The sequence below is a fragment of the Podarcis bocagei genome, assembly GCF_964188305.1.
Source record: "Podarcis bocagei genome assembly, chromosome: 2".
Lineage (NCBI taxonomy): Eukaryota > Metazoa > Chordata > Lepidosauria > Squamata > Lacertidae > Podarcis > Podarcis bocagei.
This window is the reverse complement of record NC_138126.1, coordinates 82,589,438-82,615,087: the sequence shown is the minus strand read 5'-3', so window position 1 is coordinate 82,615,087 and position 25,650 is coordinate 82,589,438. Positions and strand designations below refer to the sequence as shown.

The 25,650-nt window shown below is 41.4% G+C and overlaps 1 protein-coding gene across 5 annotated transcripts in view; it reads right to left on the bottom strand.

Annotated features, from left to right (window-relative positions):
- The window catches only part of HTR4 (5-hydroxytryptamine receptor 4), a 178,752-nt gene that overhangs the window by 87,973 nt on the left and 65,129 nt on the right, over window positions 1-25,650 (bottom strand). For 3 of the 5 annotated variants that reach the window (XM_081178630.1, XM_081178631.1, XM_081178632.1), the window contains exon 2: window positions 20,726-20,785. In XM_081178630.1, coding sequence (XP_081034756.1) covers window positions 20,726-20,736 — 11 coding nt within the window. In that variant the 5' untranslated portion in view covers window positions 20,737-20,785. Of the gene's footprint in view, window positions 1-16,820; window positions 16,983-20,725; window positions 20,786-25,650 lie in introns of all 5 variants that reach the window. The other 2 variants (XM_081178633.1, XM_081178629.1) reach the window with 1 other exon arrangement.

The window sequence follows — 25,650 nt, the reverse complement described above, 5'->3', positions numbered from 1 at the left end:
TTGGGCTTGCTGATCAGAAGGTCAGCAGTTCGAATCCCTGCGACAGAGTGAGCTCCCATTGCTCAGTCCCTGCTCCTGCCCACCTAGCAGTTCGAAAGCACGTCAAAGTGCAAGTAGATAAATTGGTACCCCTCCAGCAGGAAGGTAAACAGCGTTTTGTGTGCTGCTCTGGTTCACCAGAAGCGGCTTAGTCATGCTGCCCACATGACCCGGACGAGCTGTACGCTGGCTCCCTCGGCCAGTAAAGTGAGATGATCGCCACAACCCCAGAGTCGTCCACGACTGGACCTAACAGTCAGGGGTACCTTTACCTTTATGTTTCAAAGGTAACTTGCTGAAATAAGGTTGATTCAAAATATTTTCCAAAACCCTTAAAGGGAGGCCTGACTTGAACTAGTCAGTAGAGAGCATCAATGCTTTATGAAGATCTGATATTTTGATAATTGGCAAAAACTGCCTCAAACCACCACAGACTCTCAAACTGCATGGAATCACAGGCATAGCGTCACATAATTTAATTTCCCTGGCTGAGTTTGATCAGTATACTACCCAATGGCGGACATTTATGTTATCTAACACATTGTAAAGCGTACAATATCTTTTCCCAGCTGATATCTATTTTTCTAGACAGGATCAACCACAATGACAAGTTCAGAAAACTCAGTCTAAGTGGAAATCAAGTTAACATAGCTATGTCCTCTTGTGCCATCCATTTTAAAGTTTGGAGAAAACAAAAAGTGAGTTCTGCATGAAATCCTGACCACCCCCTCCCCCATAGCGAGAGAGGAAAAGAGATCAATAAAAGATTTACACTGTTGACAATGGAGAACAAAATTTTAAAGATCTACAAGGCATCAATGAACTATTTAGAAGGATGGCAAGGCATCAAGGAAGTATTTCAAAAGAGAAGGGAAACATCCACAGTAAGAGGAAGAATCACAGGCATAATAGCAACAGCCAAAGAGAGAAGGAAATACTAAAATAAAACAATGATATAAATTGTAGGGTTTGGGGTTGTTGTTTTATTAAGCACAGCATTGTTTATACTCACTTGTGCAAAACAAATTCCACTTACTAAACAAATAAAGGAGAGTACTGCCTGGATTGCAAGGGCCTTTCCCATTCATTTAAAATCCACTTCCTGCAATGTCTGAATTACAGGGTAACATTAAGTTATTTCTTCACCCCAAAACAGTGTTTTATCAGTTAATTGCTTGCTTAGAGCCAGTGGCGTAGCGTGGGTTGTCAGCATCCGGGGCAAGGCAAGTAATTTGCGCCCCCTAACCCATGGATTTTAGCACTCGTGTGCGAGCGAGCGCCCCCAGATGTTGCGCCCGGCCCCCCTGCACCCCCCCCACGCTACGCCACTGGGGCTGGGGGCGAGCGAAGGAGCCAAGGACCCCCCCCAAGGCTCAGCAGGAATTTATTAAATTTATTATTTGCGGAGCCCCCGCGGGCCGAGGCAGCCGAAGCCCCCTCCCCTCGGGCACCTCCCCGCCCCCTCCTCTCCTTGGGCTGTAGGTAGAGCTCCAGATCCGGGCTTGGCGAGCGCCTCTCCTCCTCCCGGCCGGGTCCGGGGGCTTCCAGCCGTGCTCCGTCCTGGCCCCCCCCTTGCGCTGAGAGCCGGAGCCAGCGGCGCCCCCTTCTGCCGGGAGACCCTCGCCCGCCCGTTGGCTTCCTCTTGGAGGGTTTTGGGGAGCGCAGGGCGCGGCGAGGCCCCTCGGAGCTCTCCTCCCTCCCAGTCGGCAGAAGCAGCCGTCGCCTGTGGCTGGGCCGAGGGGATGGCGGCGGCGGCGGGGTGCGGAGGCTGCCCGTGCCCGGCCAGGCGTCGGTGGCGGCGCCGGCGCTGCTGCAGCGGCTGCTCCTCCTGCGAGCAGTGAGTGGAGCGCAGCCGCAGCGGCGGCGGGGGGCGCGCGCGCGCTAGGGCGCAAGGCTGGTGGTGGTGGCGGCGGGGAGCCCGGCGGAGGAAGGAACTTGTCCCTTCCCTCTGGACTCGCCCCCCCCCAAATGTTGCGCCCGGTGCGGCCGGCACCCCTGGCACCCCCCACGCTACGCCACTGCTTAGAGCACTGTGAGAAATTCAAGTACTGTTAAGAGATATGACATAGTCATTAATCTTATTTCAATGCCAAGAAGTTGGGTGAAGGTATCTAAACAGGAGCCAGTTTGACCGGTTTTGTGTTTGATTGAAATCAAGGAGAAATGGTTTCATTATGTGATCTGGATGTCAGCCTGCTGATTCTTGCCTACATAAATATTATCGTTTTCAGACTCATTTATAAACACTTATGCAAGGTATTCAATGTTGCGTTATGGCAACTTCTGTCAGAGCAAACTTTTCAGCTTGCCAGGTAGAATGATCCCCCTTTCCTTCTCCTCTAAGTCCATTATTTCAGTGGGTCTACCCTCTTAGTTGGAGATCACATCTAGTTTAGATTCTGAGGCCTGAGATGGTAAACCTTGGTCTGAGCTGTGTCAGACTTCAGACTAGGGGGCTCACATAGTTGAATGCTCCTCCACACACACATATAAAACCTTCCATACAGAAAATGAGGTGTCAGGAAGGTGGACCACAGCTAGGTTTCCTATCCAATAGAATGTGAAAGTATTTTCTTTTGTATGGAAAACCATACATTCATATGAGACCTAGCCTGCAACAGTGCAACTTATACACAGGTTTACCATATCAAACAGAAATAAGACAGAGGGTGTTACTATCGGTCTTTAGCTGCCTTCCTTCTGGAGAATAAATCACTGAGGCACCACAAGAACTGTTAGTGCAAAGGATGATTAAAATAAAATTAGAAGGATTGAACTGGCAGATGGTGGTAGAAGAAACTGTCAAGAAAATATTGTGCTTCTGGTTGACCCCAAGGCATTTCATCAAAGGAGAACAGACTATGGTGCTGCTATTAATCTAAACTTGTGAAAAAAGACAAATCATGTCACCAGATAGAAAGAGGATTCAAAAGCTTAAAATTATGTGGGTATATTGTCATGTAGAAATTAATGCACAGAGAGGGAGCGAAATCATGCATGCACCTTCCATGCATTGCTCAAGCCTGTTCACAAGGATGGATCAATGCCTGGATGTTGGGAACAAGGCTAGTGGGCTCAATCTTGCTCCTCCATGCCTTGTTTCTACACTGCATAAACAACTAACATAGCTAAATTTATACAAATACTGCACAAATTGGGACTCTGGGAGATAAGGGCAGAATCATACCCATTTGCACAGGGCACATGAATATATATATACATATTTTATCTTTCACTAGGTGATCTGAAGATAGGTTTACAATAAGCAGATAACAATGAATAATTGCATTTTTCTTTTGAAATACCAGGAAAATAGTGCTAACATTTATATTTAAACAGGATACATTTGAACAAAGATTCTTATTCAGTTCAACCATAACAAAGGAGGACAAAAAGTGTCATAGTGTAAGTCCCCCATTTCCTGTTTTCTCCCACCTAAAATAAAGTATAGTTGGATGCCTCCAATGCGAATTAGGGGTGGGGGTGGGTGGGGGTGTGTTCTGTGGTTGATATGACCATGATGGTCACAACAGCAACAACAGCAACAATAACTAAAATACAATGTGAATTAGGTGAATTAAGTGAACTAATAAAAGTTATATGCATTAATGTCAAGCAAACAGCTGCCTTACTCCTGGAAATCTGCAATTCTAGTTGGATGATAGCTGTTGTGCATCATTCTAGTGACATAAGCATGATGTTCTCATATTGTTCACACATGGCTATTTACATACTGTTATGAGAAAATAGCTGTGTAAAGGTGGAACTGAACACACCAGCTGGGTAAGGGAATTGAGAAGGAAGGAGAGACTGATTGTTAGCAGCACAAACTTACAAAATATCCTTAGGCAAACCAATTCCAACCAGAAAGGGCTCATCCCTGGAGAAATGCCTAAAATTCAGGGCCTGCCCTCTTTTACTAGCACAGACAGGAAAGGATGTCTGCATTTTGCAAGCAATTCATAAGTTCATCTGCACTATTTGCTTCCAGTTGCAGTTGGTGAGGCAGACATTGTCACTACTGAAGTAACTGTGAAGACAAATTTCCCAAGGTGAAGATGGAAGAAAGGAGCAGCTGAGTCATGAATTCATGGGACTGTTAGGGAGCAAAATACAGACCAGGCAGTCATGCATGCATAAACAGTCATGGGAATTACATGGTAATCCCTAATAAACAATTTCTTGGGAAGGTGCAAGGAACACCAGACATCAAAATCCTTACAAAGGACCTAAGCAGAATACATTAAACAAACAAACAAAATGTCATAATGCAGTAGAGCTGCCTTCCCCAACCCGGTGTCCTCCAGATGTTTTGGTCTCCAAATCCCATCTGTCCCAGCTAGCATGGCCAATAGTCAGGGATGATGGGGTTTGTAGTTCAAGACATCTGGAGGGCTCCAGGTTGGGGAAAACTGCAGTACAGGCTGCTAACAGAACGAGATAGTCTTTTATTTTACAATTTGTGGTTCTATCTCCATCTGATACTGAGATGATATACAGCTTCTCTTCATTAATGCATATGGTATACTCTCTCACTCCACCCACCAAGAGAGAGAGAGAAAGAAAAACTTGGTCAACTTTGTCACACTTTGACAACTTGGGGAAAAGCCTCCCCAAACTGCTTCAGATCTCGGAACTCTTAGTTTAGCATCTCCTTCCCACTCATTGTCTTACCGAATTGCTTTCTTTACTCCCACAAATATGCATTTGCCATAGCCAACTGTTTTGCACTATTGGCCCATTCCTTATTTTCTATGCATCTCAATAAGATTTAACCATCATGTCCCATAATCACTCTGCTGCTGTTCACAGAGATGTGTCCTACCCCATCTTAACCTCTGAGCTGTGTTCACATGTGGGCATTCATGTGGACGAGGGTCACTGTTTCCATGTACACACATAAGGACTTTCAATTTTGTGCTTCTGAAATCTCTCAGTTTCTTTACTCCGCAGTACTGTACTATGCAGTGCTTTATGGGATATATTTGTTGTTGTCTCCTCCCCTCAATTAGTACCTCCCCACGCAATGTAGATTCCAGAAACCTTAAGGTCTATGGTGGGGACATGCACAGATCTTTATTTAACTGTGCACACACCTTTATTTTATTTTTTATTTTTACAATATCCCAGATATGCACCAAAGAGCAATCAAAAAGTGTGTGTGTCACTCCAAGCTAGACAATTTGCAATCTCATGAAAATGCTGCCGCTTCCTTTCCCACCTCTTGTCCTGCCTCCTGCCCCTGCAAGGGCACATTCTATTTTTAATACAGCTTTTTGAGCTCTCTGGGCAAGAGCAGTTCTGCACCGAAGAGCTGTTTTAAAGATACTGTAAATGTGCCTTCAGCAACAACCTGTGGAAAGGGGCAGGCTGCATCCTTTCCTTTGGGCTGATGGAAACAAAGTGGAAGTAGGATATGTGGCAAAAGATGGGATCCGGCAAAATGCCATCCACCTCACATGTCGAAACTCACACAACACCCTTCAGTGTATCCTCATTTGGGTAACATGCAGTTTTATAATGGATTTGCTTCCCTTATCAGATTATCTGCAGATTGGGAAAAACTAAATTTAGCTGAGAGAAAGACTGGACTGCCACCTGGGATGAGGAAGACGTGATATGGAAACAGCAAAAGGAGACACACACAAGCAACTTCAAATCCACATTAAACTCCAGTTTGGATGAGCCCCATGGTCCATGCCAAGTGGAGCGCTTGTCAAAGCTTTCTTGTGAACTGAAGCTGCCTGGCATTTCCTTGCCCACCTTATAAAACTAGGCTGCCTGCCTTTCATTCTTTCCTGGTTTTTTTTTAAAAGAAAAAGGACACTACACAAAGAAGCCTCAATAACAAACCTAGCAATTAAGTAAGGTAACTTAATCAAACACCAGACCATGCCTTTGAGGAGAACCAACACTGAGGAGCCAGAGTCAGGATGGTGATGGAGTCTGCCAGTGTGCCTGCAAGTACCACCTATGGTGCCCATAAGTTGTCTCAGTAAACATTCTCTCAAAAATCTACACTCCCCAAGAAACTGTTTTCTGTTCCTGCTTGGGCTGCCTGTCCTACACTGAGCATGCCATACTAAACATGCCTACATTTAATTGGATGCCCACTCTCCCATCAGTTCTGAATAGAGAGGTGCAAAATGCTTCTCTCTGTGGGTAACCATAGCAATGACTGATTTAGGTGCCACACACCCCGTGGGGTGGCTGATGGGGGACAGACTCACAGCATTTAATGGTCTTGTCTGTTTTTCTGCCCTTTTAGATGTGGAAGCAATTATGCCACATCACTGTGGCAGCCGTTTTGTGGTACACCACACCCCAGAGAAAGCATTTTATGACTGTTGCCTATGACACACTCTCAAATTTCCAGATGTGTCCACTGGCCCCAAAAGATTGGCAATCCCCTGTGCAGTGGTGGGAGAGTTAGATTGGATTGGGCAGAACCAGGTCCAAATCCACACTTTGCCATGAAGTTCCCCAGGGAACCTTGGGCCAGTCATTGTCTGTCAGCCTACCCTATGTTACATGATGGCTATGAGGAAGGGTGGTGCAGAACCAAGTATATCACCCTGAGATCCTCAGAGGAAGGGAAAGGCATAAATACCACCTGTGAACAAATACAAATGGTACTAGAATATGGAACTGCTGTATTGAACCTATGTAAAAAGGTAAAGGTAAAGGTACCCCTGCCTGTACGGGCCAGTCGTGTCCGACTCTGGGGTTGCGTGCTCATCTCGCTTAAGAGGCCGGGAGCCAGCACTGTCCGAAGACACTTCCGGGTCACGTGGCCAGCGTGACGAAGCTGCTCTGGCGAGCCAGCACCAGCGCAGCACACGGAAACGCCTATGTACAGAGGCATAATTTCAGAGCATTTTAGGCACTTGCCTAAAATGTATGTATGTATTTATGTATGTATACAATTCTGTCAGCAAAGAATGTATTAAAGAAACTCAGTGGTACTAAGTGACAATGACAATGTTATCAGCCTAGTTACTCTGTGTATTGTTGAACTTTATGCTCAGTTTCTAAGGAAGCACTTTATAGCAATATATTCATCACAGACAGCATCTTTCCAAACAACTCCACCAACACTTAATTAAAAAAATTGTAAAACCCAACTTCTCCAACTACTTCAAGTTAATAACAAGCTTGTGCACAAACAGTGAGATTTTATCAGTTGGATGCTGACACCAATACAGGGCAAAATTTCAGTGATCCATTTCTACCAATTCTACCTCTTTGTGTCACAAAAACTCTCATTTTTAATTATATGGGTGATAAACCACTGAACATTCCAATTATAAAAATACATATCTATTGAACATTTTTTCCCCAGATGGGAGCCTAAGTTATTGCAGAAAAATTGACAAAAGACTTTGAATGGGGCAGATACTGCATGTTAATTTTAGTGTGTGTCTCTATGTACATTTCATGAAATGGAACAGCGAGGAGCCTAAATCATAATATGGATCAATTTATCTTAATCTTAATCTTGAAAAGAGATTACTGCTTTGGAACAATCCATGTTATTTTTCCATTAAACCCTCAGCTTGCTCATCATAATCAACCTCCATGGCTATATAAACACTATACATTTAAAGCACATTTCTCATCTAGAGAATCCTGGGAACTGTGGTGGACCCCTCACAGAGCTACAATTCTCAGCACCTTTAGCAAACTACAATTCCCAGAACTTTTGGTGTGTGTGTGTGTGTGTGTGTGTGTGTGTGAGAGAGAGAGAGAGAGAGAGAGAGAGAGAGCGCACACACGCTTTAAATGTATGATGTGTATGCAGTCTATGTTAACTAAAGTGAAAGCCATATTTGGGTAACAACCTATTTCAGAAAGATTAGTAGAGAAACAAGAGGCTTTAGGATGATGATCCTTCAAATAATAATGGGCTAAAATGAGCTGTATTGAAGAGGAGGCCAACTGTAAATATTATGATCCCAACAGAGGCCAGTCAAAATCATCACCCCAACACTCTGCTTCATGAGTCAAATACAACAATCTTTCTCTTACTATGTGCTTTCCCCTGGTACTTAGCAGAGGTGCAGTAAGCCTGCAAATGTCAGGAAAACATGGAGGGAAACATGGAAGGAAGTAATAAAAGGAAGTAATAAAGGCCAATTTAAACAAGCCAATTTGGAGTAGGCCACAACTTCATTTATTACAGATATATTATGGTCTTGGCTTAGACATTGGGTGTGTATCCTGAATCAGCCAACCCAATCTGCTGGTTGATTGTTCCTACAGGATTGATTCCAGGTTAAGGACCATCCCAAGACACACATCAAAGGGAGGTGGTCCCTCAGAACACTGCTGGTGAGGGGTCAGAGGACTGTCCACCCCCATTAGGTATTTGGACAGAGGCACCTCTACTGGATCCCTTTAACATGATACCCTAGTAGTATGAAGTAGGTGCTTCGGCCTACCCCTTACGCCTAGACTAAGGATGTAATACAATGTCTTATCCACCAACCAGCTGTGACAATTTCTGTAAGGTAGGCAAAATCCACAGACAGGACCAATTAGTTTGAAGGCAAATTCCCCCCTAGCCCTGAATACAGCGACCAAATATATCCACAGCAAGGTCAAAGAATAGGCCCTTTGAGTGGGGTACACAACCACATTATCAAGGGAGCGAAGGTGGGGAAGCCTGAAGCTGCTATAGTTATAGCCCATCAAGAGGGTACCAGGTTGGAAGGAAAATGCCCTACACCTCTTCTACAGTGACTTCTGAACAGGAACAGATGTCATGTTTCCTAAATAAGAAGCAAATTAAGTAAGCCTTAGGGACGAAGCAATTGTAGCCTTTTCGAAATTGTTGCAATAATCCTGGATATCAGGTAGTGACACATGGCTCTTTGTTAGTATATCACCATGGAGAGGCAGACAGAACTGTGTTCAACCTGTACTGTATTCTGATGAACAATACAGTTGGACAATACAAAATAGTTGGTTTCTAAACCAACTTCCAAGTGAACAAGTACCCAGTTGTATGCCTCACAAAGATACTCCCGAAATCAGCATGTTGCCATGCTCTTGCCAAGTCTTCCATTAGCAACAGTGGAAGTGAGAACCAGTTTTGTTCCCCATAACTCAAGTCTGGGAATTCATCCAGGAAACATTAAAAGTTGGATACAGCTATCTGTGTTTGTCCCACACCAAAACTGTTAATGAGAAAAGTACACAGAACAGATCTCTTGCTAGCCAAATCAACAAACATATAAGACTGCTTGCTTATTTGTTCAACATCCCCTGTGAAGAATTTGTCTGATTTGGGCATAGCTGATACACTTTCTAAAGCAACAGTGGGGAGTTCTGCTGTGATCTGATACAATCTGGAATGTGTGGGTTGGCAGAATTTTCACTTTTGTTATGAAGGAGGGAAGAACTAATAACGACACCTCCACACCAGAACTTGTTTAACTGTAGTGTACCCATTAGCCATTGTTATCACACTAGGAAATAATGATTAATAGATGTTAACTTCTTTCCCCCACCCCCCACCCAAACTGTATGTGGGGGATGCTTGTGAGGAGAATAAAGATATGAAGAAATAATACCACTGATTGTGTTTTGCTCTGCATTTAAGAGACATGGTGTGGATTCATTAGTTCAGAGTTGTTCCTGAATACCTTGCTGCAATATTTTAGAATTTGGCAGTGTGTAGCCTGCTGTGCTACAATTCTAAGAACAGGTTTTCAAAGACTGATCTGTAATCTGGAAACTCAGTTCCTTGTGATTTCAATTTCCCAGTGCACACCTAAGAACACCATCCTAAAATGCTCTCAATCTTTATAGAAATCACATGCCCAAGGTGTGATTATATTTCACTACAACATACATTGACATTTAAGACAAAAACAGCACAGTTAGGCTGAAAATTTCAGTGATTTGCACATAACTGTCTCCTGCAATAGACCCAGAGGTTTGCCCAGTCCAGAGTGTCACTTCCAACACACAATGCCCAATGGTCAGGGATGGTGCACATTGTAGTCCCAGCAACAACTGGAGGACTACTGATTCCCTGCCCGTGTTAAAAATGTCTGTTATATCTAAAAACATTGCCAATTCCATACACACTGGCCCAGACATACACTCTCCAAAATGCTATGAGGCATGTATTACTGCTCCTTAATTCTTCTCAAACTTGGATTTTAATCTGAGGAGAAGAAAAATCTCAGCTCCCATCATCCAATACCCTAAATGCCTTCCCTCCTTTTCCTGCCATTCTGTCATCCCACTTACCAATGGCAGTGCTCTAGCAACAGTTGTGGCAAGCCATGAAGAGAAGACTTTGCCCACCCTTCTCTTGAGCACCAGACCACAAGGCTTTGTATAGTCCCCTGCACTATAAAGTTTTCACAACATTGCAGGAGCACTTGATAAAAAATCAGAACCCTGGCATACTGCAAGGCCTTGCATGTCAACACACAGTAGAACACTGTGTACCATAAACTAGAGTAGGCATGGCCAAACTTGGCCCTCCAGATGTTTTGGGACTACAACTCCCATCACCCCTAGCTAACAGGACCAGTGGTCAGGGATGATGGGAATTGTAGTCCCAAAACATCTGGAGGGTCAAGTTTGGCCATGCCTGAACCAGAGAGTGTTGGAAGCCACCAACCAGATGGGCAGGGTATAAATAATAAAATTATTATTACTGTTTTCAAGTCACTCAGATCCCTCCTCAAATTGATCCGAAACTTTATTATTGGACTTGTCCTTTTCTATCATACTGATGTGTATAAACAATCTAATCATTAGGATAAAATTAAATTAGAAGTGGGTTAATCATTTGAATTATGCTTGCTACATAAATATACTAAAATGCACTGTGGGGCACTCCAGATTTGTTTCCAGGCTCAGATCTGAATGTCACCTTGGTTAGCGCCAATCAACAGGAACATATTCCAGTTTTTGCAAGTGGAAATACTGCCTAGCTTAGGAGACCCAAGCTTGCTGCAACGTAACTGTCTGAGTTGCAAATTAACAATAATGTAAAATAAAATTCTGTTTCCAAGGCCCACATCAAACATTAATATTCCCCCCCCCCCCGTGCAGATAATAAACTGGGGGAAATTGCCAGGTGAGCATAAGGCGGATGCTAAGTTGAAGCTCCTGTACCAAGCAAGCAAAGATATTGTTATTAGCACATCCCACACATTATTTTTAAAAGCATATAATCGCTCCTCTTAATCACTCCTATTTAAAGACTTACATTCTGAAAGGCATGTTGGCTTTTGCTCCAATTCCTGCAACACATGGTATAGGAACATGCAGGCAACACAGGGCAAAAGCTTAACCTAAATTAACCAGTTGCAACTCACAAGTGGTTTGGGCAAACACTGGTCTATGCAACAATGTATATCTACCAAAACATACGCATGGAAACAAATCTCAGCCAAAGAAACCCTCAACCACAGGCCCAGGTTTTCAGAAGTTATTAAACTGAGATGTATAGCTTGTAAAATCAAATACAGTACAAATAAGCATAATTACAACTGTTGCTTTTTATTAAAACATCATTGGAATTTTGAGATAATCTAATTTTTAAAGTTCATCCTTAGCATTTGTCCCTGGCATTTTGATACTACCTTTATATAGTTCCAGTGGAAACTCCATTTTATTCTGACTAGAAAATAGCAATAGGTTTTTCTAAACCTTATCTGGAAAAAAAGCCATTTAATAACATCTACCCAGTTTTGAATTAATATATTGGGCTGAAAATCTAAAATGGACCTACTTATGAATAAACCTCATTGAACATGCATGAGGTCTTGTCTGCAAGTCTTAGCATTGTTCCACAGAAGAACCCAGCAACCCAGGTACTCAGGAGTTGGTTGTGGTAAACATTAGAGCACCTCACTGATGAAGTGGAATTCTATAAAGAGTATTTATTGTAATAAAAAACTGTATTACTGGGCTTTTTTTTTTTTTTTTACTTGTGTCACAATAGACAAAAGGGCATTTTTTTCTGATATACTACTTTAAGTAGCAAATGTTCTTTTGTTCTGTAGGGATCCTCCAATTCCACATCAGACATAATATTTCCTCTCCCTTTCATACCTCACATTCTTTATTATAAAGTACATCAATACATGTAAAAAAGAACAAAGCCTTGTAGCGTGCACTGCTATTATGCTGAGTTGCTTAGCAACAAGTAGTCCATTTTGAGGCTAAATGAAGGACTGCTAAAGCTATGAGAATTGTAAATCTAGATGGGATCTGAAGATCAGTGAACCCAACGAACACACCCTTCTTACACAATGCCCCAAAACACCTCTAGTGGGCTAATTGTTTTTTTATATCGTGTTATCAGTGGGCATGGTCTTTCAAGAGTATAAGACGAGTTACCTGCAATTCAACAAAGGGGAGAGAGAGAGAAAAGCTTGTTTCAGTTCTAAATTTGCATTTGGTTACAGTAGGTAATGGTGAGTATTAAGGAATTATTACAAAGGCTTAAAGGATACAGTAGGTTTGGAGGACATATTTGAAGGAAGCAAGAGAAGTAGTACCACGTGGATTTTCAGGGTTAAGACATCTTATTTAACCTATGCAGGTGCTCTTCACATGAAGCCTCTCTATTCTAAGTGTATAAAAATCATATCTACAATATCTGTACTGCACTACTCTGTAAACTGAATGTGTACTAGACAAATGAAACAACTGAAAAACAATTTAGACTGGGGGCTCTTGCCACAATTAGCCCTAAATTGAACCCAGCTTGTACACCAAACAGTACTGCTAAATTAGGGATGCAAATGTTCAAACTACTTTAATATTCACAGATGCGTCAAGTGATCTGCAAGATTTACATCTTCCTTCACCATTGACACAGTCTTCTATTTAATTCAACAGCCCCCTCCAAAACTGAAATATTAATTTTAGTGATGTCAGTGTCACTGGTCTATTTCTTGTGCTAATATGGCACTCTCATTTATCACTGTAGGTGGTACTTACATTTTATGTAATTACAAAACCTCTTGCCATTTAATGATTTATACTAAACTCTACATTACTTGACACATAGCAGTCTATAGTTCATTACTATTTTCTGACCTCCCTGAAAGAGTCTCTGATCAAAGCCCCTGCTTCATTCCTTCTAAATTATCTGTTTTTCCTAGGATCCCATTACAGACATATTCATGCAGTTCAATTTAGCACTTTTTTCTGCTGGTGTTTTCACTAGTTGCTTGCTCTTATCGGTCTGTAATGATAATAGCAATAATTTCACGACTTCTGCATTCCTAAGGAGCTGTTCCTTATGGGACAAAGAATATGTGGGATCTGTAATGGGACTGTAATTTACTTACTGACATTACTGAATGACGTGGTGAAAAGTGCACTGAAGGGCATTGAAGACTAGACTTTTTTAAAAAATGCTCCAAGAAACCTCCCTCCACCCCCAAAAGATGTCACAGCATAACTTGAAACATATTGCAGTGACTGAAAGATGTATAAAAAGGGGGGATATTTGGTCTACTGCATCAGAGATAAATGTGCAGAAAGAGACAAATTTCCCCTGTGCTTTTCTCACCGAAGGTCTTAATTTTGCCTGTCCGTCAATCATGTTTTCTGTCTCCTGTGGATTTTGAGGAGAGAATAAGTCATGGGTTCCCAAAGTGAACAGGTGCCATCTCAAAAAAGACAGAGGTGGCAGGTACAGTGCTGAAGGAAGATATACCTGGTATTTGAAGTAGCATCACAATCCTGGACTGGTGCATCCAAGTGAAATGGGACTAGCAGGGAGAAAGAATACAACTCAGGAGCATCAAGAGAGGATCTAGTATGTCCAGGCCATTATGGACTTGAGAACTGAGGATGGTCCTTTGAGGGTGTTTCCCAGATACAAATGACAGACAGTTGCTTGAACAAGTGGAGTGAACAGTGGAGGTTCTTCACTATCCCATTAGAGGACGGTCTCTCATATCCAGTGCTTTTTTTCTAAAAAAAATATGTTTAGGGGTATTCTCATTTTCCTACTCATAATGAAATACTGCCCCTCAATGAGGCCAAACTTAGGTTCACAAAATGTTTAGGGGTATGCGTAGCCCTGCATCCCCCCAGAAAAAAAGCACTGCTCATATCAATGGACAGCTTGTACACTTGCCCTTTGTGACCAGTCCTGTGATACATCACCTTCAGGCAAAATAGTAGCTCTGAGTTACTAGGAAAACACTCAAAATGGTTGGGGAACATTCTCCATTGGCAATATAGGACACCCAGCATCTTAATCTTTTCAGGAGCTCTTTGTTTGGATGTAACCTGACTATATAAACTTTCCACTGTTCATAATGCTTTTACACAGCTCTGTTAAGATTACTAGAAGAATGTCTGGGATTCAGCAAAGTGAAACACCTGAAAGCCTATGGAAACAGGGCATGTGAACAAAAATGCTTTCTCGCCATATCTGGCAATGCTGCGCATTTCATTTTCTAATGATTAGTTAAAACCCAGTCTGATGTTGGGATGCTTTTGCCTAAATGCACTGGATTCTATCATCAGAGCTGTCACTCATTTCTGCACGTGCACAATATGGGCGCTTCAGTCTAATTGCTCATTCCGTAAACCAGCTGCCCAATTTACATGCAGACAGATCCACACTGGATTCTAAAATGTCACAAATGCACACAGATGTGGTAAACACAAAGGCATATTAAATTGTCTAAAAATCATCAAGTTGGTTCATAAATTTTCTTCTTTTGTCCCTCTTAATGTCATATTAATCTCCATTATTTGTACTTGTAAGCTATTAATGCTATTTTGGGCTCCTTTATGTTTAACTCTCTCGTTTAAAGTTCTGTTTTGTGAAGATGTTTAAGATATGGAAAAGCTGTTTTCACAAATGTTTTAATCTGCCCTATAGATTTTACAAGTATCTTGTTTTAAGTTAGAGAAAGGCAAATGTATACAGACCACATCTATGCAAGTTTAACACCACTCAAACATTGGGAACATTATATTTCTGTCTTACCATCATTTTGACAACTGAGTAACTGGTGAATGTTTATAATAAGGTAAGAGGCACATAGTAAGCATCCAGAATATAAACCCAAAGCTGGTCCATGTAATACTAAATTATAATTTATCATCAAGCCCAAGACAGGCCATTGGAGTATCTGCATTCTGTTTTAAACCAATCACAGTTTGTTGTTTCATCTGAACTGAGAACTCTGGGTGGTTTAAAATATGGTTTATTGAAATAAGTCAAGATAAGCCACAGTTTGATCGTGGCTTGTTTCAATTAACCAAGTATTACCATACTTTTGTAATCACTAATACAGCAATGCTACCAAAAAAATGTAACAAAAAATTAATCTTGTTAGCAGACTAAATAGATCTAGCCTGACACAAAAGAGTATTTACAATAAAATAATAATAATAATAATAATAATAATAATAATAATAATAATAATAATAATAATAATAATTTATTTATACCCCGCCCATCTGGCTGGGTTTCCCCAGCCACTCTGGGCGGCTTCCAAAAGAATATTAAAATACTGTGATACATCAAACATTAAAAGCTTCCCTAAACAGGGCTGCCTTCAGATGTCTTCTAAAAGTCTGGTAGTTGTTATTCTCTTTGACATCTGGTGGGAGGGCGTTCCACAGGGAGGGTGCCACTACCGAGAAGGCCCTCTGCCTGGTTCCCTGTAGCTTTGCTTCTCGCAATGAGGGAACCGCCAGAAGGCCCTCGGCGCTGGACCTCAGCGTCCGGGCAGAATGATGGGGGTGGAGATGCTCCTTCAGGTATACTGGACCGAGGCCGTTTAGGGCTTTAAAGGTCAGCGCCAACACTTTGAATTGTGCTCGGAAACGTACTGGGAGCCAATGTAGGTCTTTCAAGACCGGTGTTATATGGTCTCGGCGGCCGCTCCCAGTCACCAGTCTGGCTGCTGCATTCTGGATTAGTTGTAGTTTCCGGGTCACCTTCAAAGGTAGCCCCACGTAGAGCGCATTGCAGTAGTCCATTATTAACTGCAATTATTATTTTTTAATTTCCAGAAACCCAGTAAGATAGATAAGGAGAGGGAAATCATGTTAATAGAAATATTCTTCATGACCCCCATAGTCATGAAAACTGGAGACTGCTTTTCCCTCCTGTTCTATAGAATAGAAAAGGAACAAGATATGAAAAGGGAGCTGTCTACCTGTGCCAGTCCAATAAACAAACAACTCCTGCAGAGATCTCACAGTAATCTAACAGAATTGTCTAATATTCCTGGCACAGCAAACTCTAAATTAATTATGTACAGCTGGACATATTACTTTTTCAGTTACAAATTACTTATATGTTCAAAACAGATTTTTGAACACATTTGCAAAGGACAGAGAAGAAATAAACCCTATTGTCAAGATGATGTTGAAGCTAACAAAACAGTGGGAGTAGAATTTTAGTGGCCTATATTTTACTTCATACAGACATCAAATCACTATGGGTAGTGCCCAATTGTAGTATCCTGTTTCTACAATGGTCTTCCACTTGTGCAAATGGGGCTTCCCCTTACACTCCTCTTCTTGCAGCACGCACCCCCCCAAAAAATCTGCTATTGAGGGCAGGATATCCTCCAGATCAGATTTTGTGAACTCATGGGGAGGGAGAAAAGATGGGAACTTCTATTATCTGTTAGAGTAATGCTGGCTTTTGCCCTATGTGTAGCAAACACCTTGGACTAAGAACTGCACTATAGAGAGGTAACAGGTTATTATTTTCTCCCTTTTTTATAAGATCTGAATTTCTTTTAAGATTTGAGAGCACTTACCTGTTGGTAAAATTTGTACTCATTATTTAGAAAAATTCAGCAGTCATGTCTTTTCTTAATGAATAATTGTCTCTCAGAGTAATTGCAGAAAAACAGCACCATATCAGGAAGATCTTCAAACAGTTGTTTCCTTAAAGCAAATCTAATCTGATGCATTTCAGTCTAAATAAACAGAATACCAATGCTATTCATTTGTTCATTGGAACTGCCACATTTACTGGAAAGAACTGAGGAATATAAGAGGAAGCTGGACTGGGTTCACCCAGTTCATTAAAATCTGTTGTATGACACAGCTGGAGAAAAAACTTTCCTGTGATTAAACTATGAAATCTCTGCTTGTCTTATCTTATGCAAACTTGCATATTTAAGTTTCCCTTGTGTGAGTCATTAAATGAAACCTTTGTGAAGCTGAAACTTATTTTTCTAGATTAAAAAAAATATGATGACTTCCACATAGGTATCAGAAAAGAAATTCAATTCAGTTTGGATTTACAGTTTCCACACTTTCTTTTTTTTATAATTTTTTTATTGTGTTTCTTTTCATAGGTTCACAGGTTAAGTTACAAAGCAAAAAACAAGAAACAGTTTTTAAAAGTATAGAAAAAAAAGAAAAAAGAAATATATTTCAAATCATCTTTCAATAAGTTAATTTTCATTGGACCTCCCCACATTCTCCCAACATTGCATTCTTTAATCTAACAATGTCAGCAATTTATTACCTTATTTCACCGCTTATTGTACCTTTGAATTTATTATGTTACCAATTTCAAAAGTTTGTAATTTAGTTTTAATACCTTTTCAATAAACATAATATATTTGTTTCAAATTTGTCTCCTTTTTTTGTCATAACTTACTTTATCATTCACCTAATCAAGTTGCAGAAGCATAACATTTCCTAATCGTGCACAATCTTAACATTCAAACAACTTATAATATTTTTGCAAATAGTCCTTAAATTTTTTCCAGTCCTCCTCCATTGTTTCTTCGCTCAGATCTCGAATTCTGCCAGTCATTTCTGCCAACTCCATGTAGTCCATCAACTGCGTCTGCCAGTCCTCCAGTGTGGGTAAATCTTGTGTCTTCTACAGTTTCCACACTTTCGAAAACAATATGTAAACCAGAACACACATTCATTCTTCAGAATTCACCTTTCTTTGAATTTGGCACTGCAGTTTTCCTGGCAAATCATGTGTACAAAAATGCATTATATCCAGGAAAAATGTGCATTGAAATGCATATATTATTGAAAATAACATCCAAAATGCACTGTGTTAGGAAAAATGTTTTGGAAAAATGTATACATTAGGCAAAATTGCAAAGAAGAATGTGCATATAGGGGGAAATCTGCACTAAACGCTCATGAATTTTCTTGAGGGTGTTTTTTTAAAAAAATAAAATAAATCACAAACTTGTAAAATTGTGGAGAACTGAATGTAAGACTGAAAAAATGAGCGAGAGAAATCCAAATGGACAGATTTGCTCATCCCTGCTTACACACCCATCTGTACTAACAGGGCCTCAACTTGTCTCCTAGACACAGAGAAAATTGCCAATATTACCCAGACTTGTAGTGTTTCCAGTACAGTGTCTAGACTGGAAACATTGCAGTTTATAATTAACTGTAGTCCTGGCATAGCTCTGATTAGTAACCCATGTTTTACATATTCGGTATCCAAAATCATTTGTGATATCATTATGATATCCATTTTTTAAAAGTTAGCTCTAAAACTGGCTTGCTTCTCACTTTTCAAGTAGATATCTGTTTTTACATATAAATAATAGTGTGATTCAGAGCTCATGACGAAACACATGTTCTTACTTGAACCATTTTATTTCATTTAAAGGAGTTTCAGTCTCATCTTTATAATTTGTATATCTAGAGAGTTTGGGGCTAAAAAGGACCATGGGCTGTCCACAGGCTTAAGGTTCTACGACACCCATACCCGCCCCCAACCTCTGGAGGCACTAACTGAACCCTCAGCCAGGCCAAATAGATAAGGCATTTTTGCTGGTCTGGGTTGCTTTTGCAACTATTGAGGGCACTTCTCAAGAGAAATGCTAAAAGCTGAAGGGCTGGATGTTTTCAGCCAGTTAGCATCAATATATTTTGCTCCAGTTCCTAGCTATCTTTATATAGCTTTTACAAAAGTTCATAATGGTATATAAATCAAAACTAAATCAAAACTAGTCTGCTCTCTCTGCTTTTCAGCTCAACTTTTCTGTATATTTTATTTTAGCATCAAACCTGCGTAGATGCCATTAATATAAAACCTAAGTATCAGTCCTGATTTGTTTTTCACAAACACCTGTTCTGCTGCCACAGTGTAACCAATGCATTTCAAGAGTGTGTCCTTATGGTTGTTAAGTAAGCAGTTAAAGCAATTAAGACTCATTCAGTTTTAGAGCATTATAATTGACAAATAATTCGCAAGAATTCTCATCGCAAAGTATTGGAAGACATAAGATCTACCCACCGTGGAAGAGTGGCAGATGAAAGTGATGGACTATATGACATTGGCTGAAATGACTGGCAGAATCCGTGATCAGAGGAAAGAGACGGCGGAAGAGGACTGGAAGAAATTTAAAGTCTATCTTAAGAATTATTATAAAATTGAGGAATGTTAAAATGTCGAAGTGTTGAGAGAAAAAGGGATATAGTGACATAAGATTAAGTCAAAGAAAAGAGTAAGAGAATATATATTTGACAAAAATGGTTTAGAAGTTGCTGAAATAATCTAGCAAGTTGGGATGCAGAAAGGGGAGGTACGGGGAAGTCTGAGAAAGGAGGGTCATGGAAAAAAGGTCATGAAATTATACATGTTTGTTTGTCCTTTTATTTGTTTGTATTGTTTAAAAAACGTTGTAAAACCAATAAAAATTTTTTTTAAAAAATATAATTGACAAATAATTCAAGAGAACCCATTACCAATACAGGGGTGGGGGGGTGTACACTTACGCATGCACGCGCACACACGCAATAATGTTGCTGTGTGGAGTACCTCTATTCAGGGTTCCAGAGAAGCAGCTATGGCCTTGTCTAAGGAACTCCATTCCATTACTCCATCATTTTCTACTTCCCCTCCCCACCAAGAGCCAATCAGCATTCAGTGCCTATTGAGCATGCTCAATCTTCATTGACCTTCCCCAGGAGGGGAATCTAAATATCTTGTTTCCCAAGTTTACCAATACATTTTCTCCGTGCACGAGGAGTGTTGATCCATAATACAATAATGAGTTTACTATCAGCATATGGAACATCATATTATACAACATATTACTGTACATGAGGTGACTTGAGCATGCTGCCATCTCACATTTCTATCAGGACCATATTAAAAGACTCAGATGCAGTTCCCACCACCTACCCACTACCTTAGCAGACGCAACCAGTAGAATAGCATGGGTGAAGCCCTGTCGCTCTCCTGGCTTCCCATTTCCATAGATGGCTGCTGCTGCTTACTGAGAGGGAGAGGAACAGGGAGATGACTGCAAGGTGGGGTGGTGAAGCCAATCCAATGCTACTGCTGTCATAAGCAGCAGCAACCTGCATTGTTGGGAAGCCTGGAGAGCAAGGCAAGGAATCACTGTGGGCTTATTTACAAGGCTGTCCACTGCCTCTGCCTTTTGCAGGGCATCAACCTTCCACATTTGCAGGGAGGGACTCAATTGCTTGGCTCCTCCGCAATGGTCATACTTAGGGCTTCTTATCTTGCCCTCTCTCATAACACTGTGGGGATGTCTGGAAAGCAGCTCTCTCTTTGTGCTTTGCTATGAATGTCCCCTTAGTTCATATTACAGACAAACAGAGGTATTGGGGAGAAACCACACAGACTTCGCAAACATAAATTAGTATTGGCCTCCTAGGGCTCAAAAAGCATAAAAGTTACTGCATAAACATTTCCTACCTCACATCCATCACAGGCAACAGGCATGGAAAACTGGGAGTTCAGCATCCATAAGTGGTCCTGAATTGAAAACAGTTAAAAGGGACAATGATTATTAAGGCACTTGGCATTTCATATAATTCATTCAATGTGTTTTTGTCTAAAATTCTTGTAGAGACAATCTGCTTGAAAAGGGGGTGGGGAGCAGTTTTTAGCAAATGCTTGAAAATGATACAATTCCTTCCATCACACAGAGCACAGATGGCCTACTTCTCATCTCTCAGCTGCTTTAGGCTTAATCACCCAGTATTCTCAGGTACTGGTTCATTTAAAAGCCACTCATACAAATTGAAAATTCAGAATTTAAGCTATTCCTTGCAGTTTTCTCTCCAAGCCATATAAAGGAGTACCTTTCACCATATCAGCCAACCCAGGCCCTTTGAGTGGCAGAGAGGGCTCTTATTCGTGTGCCACCAGTGAGTCCTGCTCACAGTATCAGGATGAGGGACAGGGCCTTCTCACTAATTGCACCCCAACTGCGAGATGTAGTCACACAGAGAGATGGCTTCATCTTTGATGAGCTTCATTCTCATTTGTTCTCCCACACTTTTGGAAGATCTGGCTAAGTTGAATTTGGAAGTGAGGATCATTTGTGTTACGCTGCCTGTGGATTTTGATTGCATTCTGTTTTGATTGTTGTGCTGGTTTTATCGTGCTGAAAACTGCTTTGGGGGTCAGAATGTGATGAGCACCAATCCAGACATTTTATAAAATAAATGGCAAATAAATATGTGTGTGCAGTGAGCTTCATCTTCTTTGGCGAAATGTACTGCAGGAAGCTCATGCATGTAGTCTAGAGTGCTGGGAATAGCAGCCATAATTCTAACATCAGAACTAAGGGATACATCTATCATTTTCCTCATGCAAAGCTACCATATTTTTTCGTGTATAAGACGAGGTTCTTTATCATTTAAAAATGTTGAAAATTGGGGGTTGTCTACATGGATAGTGCAGAGGAGGGATGGGCGATTGGTGCCAGCCAATCCCCCCCCAAAAAAGCTCAACAACTCTGGGCAATCCCCCTCATAAGGGGATCGTCTTATACATGGGAGCGTGTTATACACAAAAAAATACGGTATGTGGCACATAGACAATCTGATGAGAGGATAAGTATACATAGTATGAGACAGTGGCGTAGCGTGGGGGGTGCCAGGGGTGCCGGCCGCACCGGGTGCAACATTTGGGGGGGGCGCGAGTCCAGAGGGAAGGGACAAGTTCCTTCTTCCGCCAGGCTCCCCGCCGCCACCGCCAGCCTTGCGCCCTAGCGCGCGCGCGCCCCTCCGCCGCTGCGGCGGCTGCGCTCCACTCACTGCTCGGAGGAGGAGCAGCCGCTGCAGCAGCGCCGGCGCCACCACCAACGCCTGGCCGGGCGATTGGAAGAAATTTAAAATTTATCTTAAGAACTATTATAAAATTGAGGAATGCTAAAATGTCGAGGTGTTGAGAAAGAAAGGGATTACAGTAACATAAGACTAAGTTGAAGAGAAAATTAAGAGGACACATATTTGATAAAACTATTTAGAAGCTGCTGAAATAACTTTGGAAATTGGGATGCAGAAAAGGGGAGGTATGGGGGAGTCCGAGAAATGAGGGTTATGAAAAAAAGGTTATGAAATTATACATGTTTGTTTGTCTTTTTATTTGTTTGTATTGTTTAAAAAATGTTGTAAAACCAATAAAAAATTTATATAAAAAAAAATAAGATAAAATTAGTCAACATTTTTGCCACCATATACTTCAATGTTCATTGTTAACTTTCAAACAATTTAACATTCTGCCACTTAAAGTTGACAATTTTCGTTGACCCAACCCATCAACTGGTAAATACAGGATTACAAATTTCGCATAGTTCTATCCTCAGTGAATTTACAGGTTAGGACCCAGTCTACAAAACAGATAGAAATAACAGCAGGAGTCTCATATGAAAGCGGTATGGAAAGACCTAATCAGCGGCAGTATTATTCTACTTCCTTTTCAACTAATCATGCCCAGAAGCTGCATAAAATCATGAGCTTTTAGTTTATGCATCAGTCTGATTTCCCTCTGTGTAAAGGCAAATGAGGCTAATTGATTTCTGTTTCCCATGCTCATTTCCCCACAAACACCTGCTTTTATTAGATTTACTCATATGTTGGATCACACCAATAATCATATTTATTTAATTCAGCAACAGTTTATTAAAAACAAACAGAAATATTTGCTCTTTGGATAGTCATAGTAACAGGGCAACAATCCGGCAGTACTGCAGGAGTACTAATGATTTAAAATGAAGTAATTAAACGAGTGCAATAGTCTCTCAGTGCACACTGACCCCAGCATAGCTCCCTCTTGTCCGTTTTTGAGAGACCAGGTCCAGTGAATGGCATGTGGTCTTTAACTAAAAATGCCATGCCATTATCTATAAAAGATTGGTTCCAACCATCTGTGATAAATTTTTCCCAGGGTGTGGGCCTTTTTGTCACAGATTTCTCTCAAAGAGAAAAACTCCAGCGTTAGTTGTTGCCATAAAAATGTGGGCTATAATACTGCATTCATCCTTGTATTGTTATTTGGCAAATTGCCCAATTTCTTTCCAGTATCTTTGTGGTGGCGGAAGTTTTGAATATCATTCTTTCAACCAACTGGGGAACTGGGAATAAGGGGTGGACAAAACCCAACAGAGCATTGCCACATTGCAGAGCTATGGAGAAAAACATATTATTCCCTGTATAACAGAGCAAAGCTAGGAACTGTTGTAAGCCAACAACAAATGCTTTACTGTGTTAATACAAAAGGCCTCCATCACAATTACCCTTCTAGTTTGTGCTGTTCCACTGCCCCCCTGTAGTTGGCTACACCCCTTCACTCCTTGTTCCTTCAAGCCCAGCTCTTGAAGCAGCCCAACTCTCACAATGGACAGTTGCTAGGTATGTGCCTGTGTAAAGGCAGAACGAGAGGTTCCACGTGTCTTGTATGCTGCGGAGATCATGCACTGTGGCACAGAAGTATACTTAAGACCATAGGCACCTTAATACATGTTCCAAAAACACCAAACAGTAAAGTATTTCTGGAGGCTGCTCTATGAATACCTTCAGGAGAGTAACTGCTGTGTTATCAAGGACATTTAGTCAACTATGCAGGAAAATAACATGATTCGCATCGCTTGGTAAGAGCAAAACTAGGTTCTGAGAACAATCACTACCACCTGGCTGAAATGGAAAATAGTAGTTCAGAATCTAAGATTTTCAATTTGTCTCTTAGGTGGAATTCAGCCCATTAACTTTTATTCATGTTTGTGGTGCCAGAAAACAACAACACTTAGTTACACAAATCCCATTACTGCTTAATGGTGTTGTCTGAGCACATTGGTCTCGGCAATCTCATTTGCACAAGATAAAATTAAATAGAAAAAAAATAATGAAGAGGGCCTGTGGTGTCTTGTTAGGAGGAAGAATGACTCTGCGTTGGTTTCCTGTTCTACCGCGCTCAGATTTGCTTTGGGAATTAATCTTAGGTATTTGAACACATTCATGTCATGAGCCTGCGCACCCCCCACCAGACTTTTCCCCAAATTTGTGAATAATGCTCCTTTTTGTGCATGCACTTCAGGTGGGCAGTGTATGGTTTCTTGCAGCTGACAGCTGATGAATCAGCTTGATACAAAACCATCTATCTGAATGAGACACTCCCACCACCTAGGAAAATGACCTTTACCAAGTCACAGCACTGGACCTCTAGCTCAGTGTTGTCTAGGGCTAGGCTCACTCACAGTGGCTCCAGTGGTGGAGCTTCATGCTCCGGCACCGGGGGGCGGAGAGCAGGCGGGGGCAGGTATGGCACGCGTCCTGGGGGCCTGGCACCCAGCACGGGCGGGGGGCAGCCATGATGGCACTCTGCCGGGATTGCGCTGCCAGGGGCGGTGCGCTCCCCCCAACTCCTCTTCCTCCTTCAGTGAGTAGTTCTTCACACCTTCGGCATGCAAAGCATACTTAAACACTGAGCTACTTTCCTAAGTAATTACTAAGTAATTTTGGCTTTGAGATACTTTTGCAGCTTTCCTTGATGAAACAGGGTCACTCCTAGGCATAAGTGGGTGGAGCTAGAAGCAGTGCTTTTTTCTGGGGGTACGCAGGGGTATGCATACCCCTTAACATTTTGTGAATCTTTGTACTTTTGTCCATTTACTGTGTTTATTTTTCCCGATTTGAACTATAAAATGGTTGTCTTGAGTCAAAATGAGAGTACCCCTAAACATTTTTTTAGGAAAAAAAGCACTGGCTAGAAGTAAGTGTGACCTGACAGAAATAGTAGGACTAACACAATCTGGACTTTAAAATGTGTCACAAGCATAAAATAAAAACTACAAGTACATGCAAGCAGATGGTTGGAGGTGATAAAAGCAGGTGATGCAAGCCTCAGACTACAAAGCAAATCAATTACTTATAATACAGGGAGAAAGAGAGAGAGAGAGAGAGAGAGAGAGAGAGAGAGAGAGAGAGAGAGAGAGAGAGCTTTTTTTCTTAAAAAAATGTTTAGGGGTACTCTCATGTTTCTACTCATATTGAAATACTGCCCCTCAATGAGGCCAAACAAAATGTTTAGGGGTATGCGTACCCCTGCATCCCCCCAGAAAAAAGCTGTGTGTGTGTGTGTGTGTGTGTGTGTGTGTGCGTTACTGATATTGCACACCACCTCCAGCTCTGAAAGGTGAGAGATTCCAGGGGTTCAATGTGTCTGTATTTCCCTTTGGAAGCAGAAGTCCTTGTACAGAGCTTCCACTACTGCGACTCATTCATGGAATCCTGGCCATTATTCCCACCCAACCCCTAGCATAAAAGATAAGTTTTCAGAATTCTCTGCATTGTCGTGATAGACAAGTTCCCTTCCAAAGTATTTCTATGCATGTA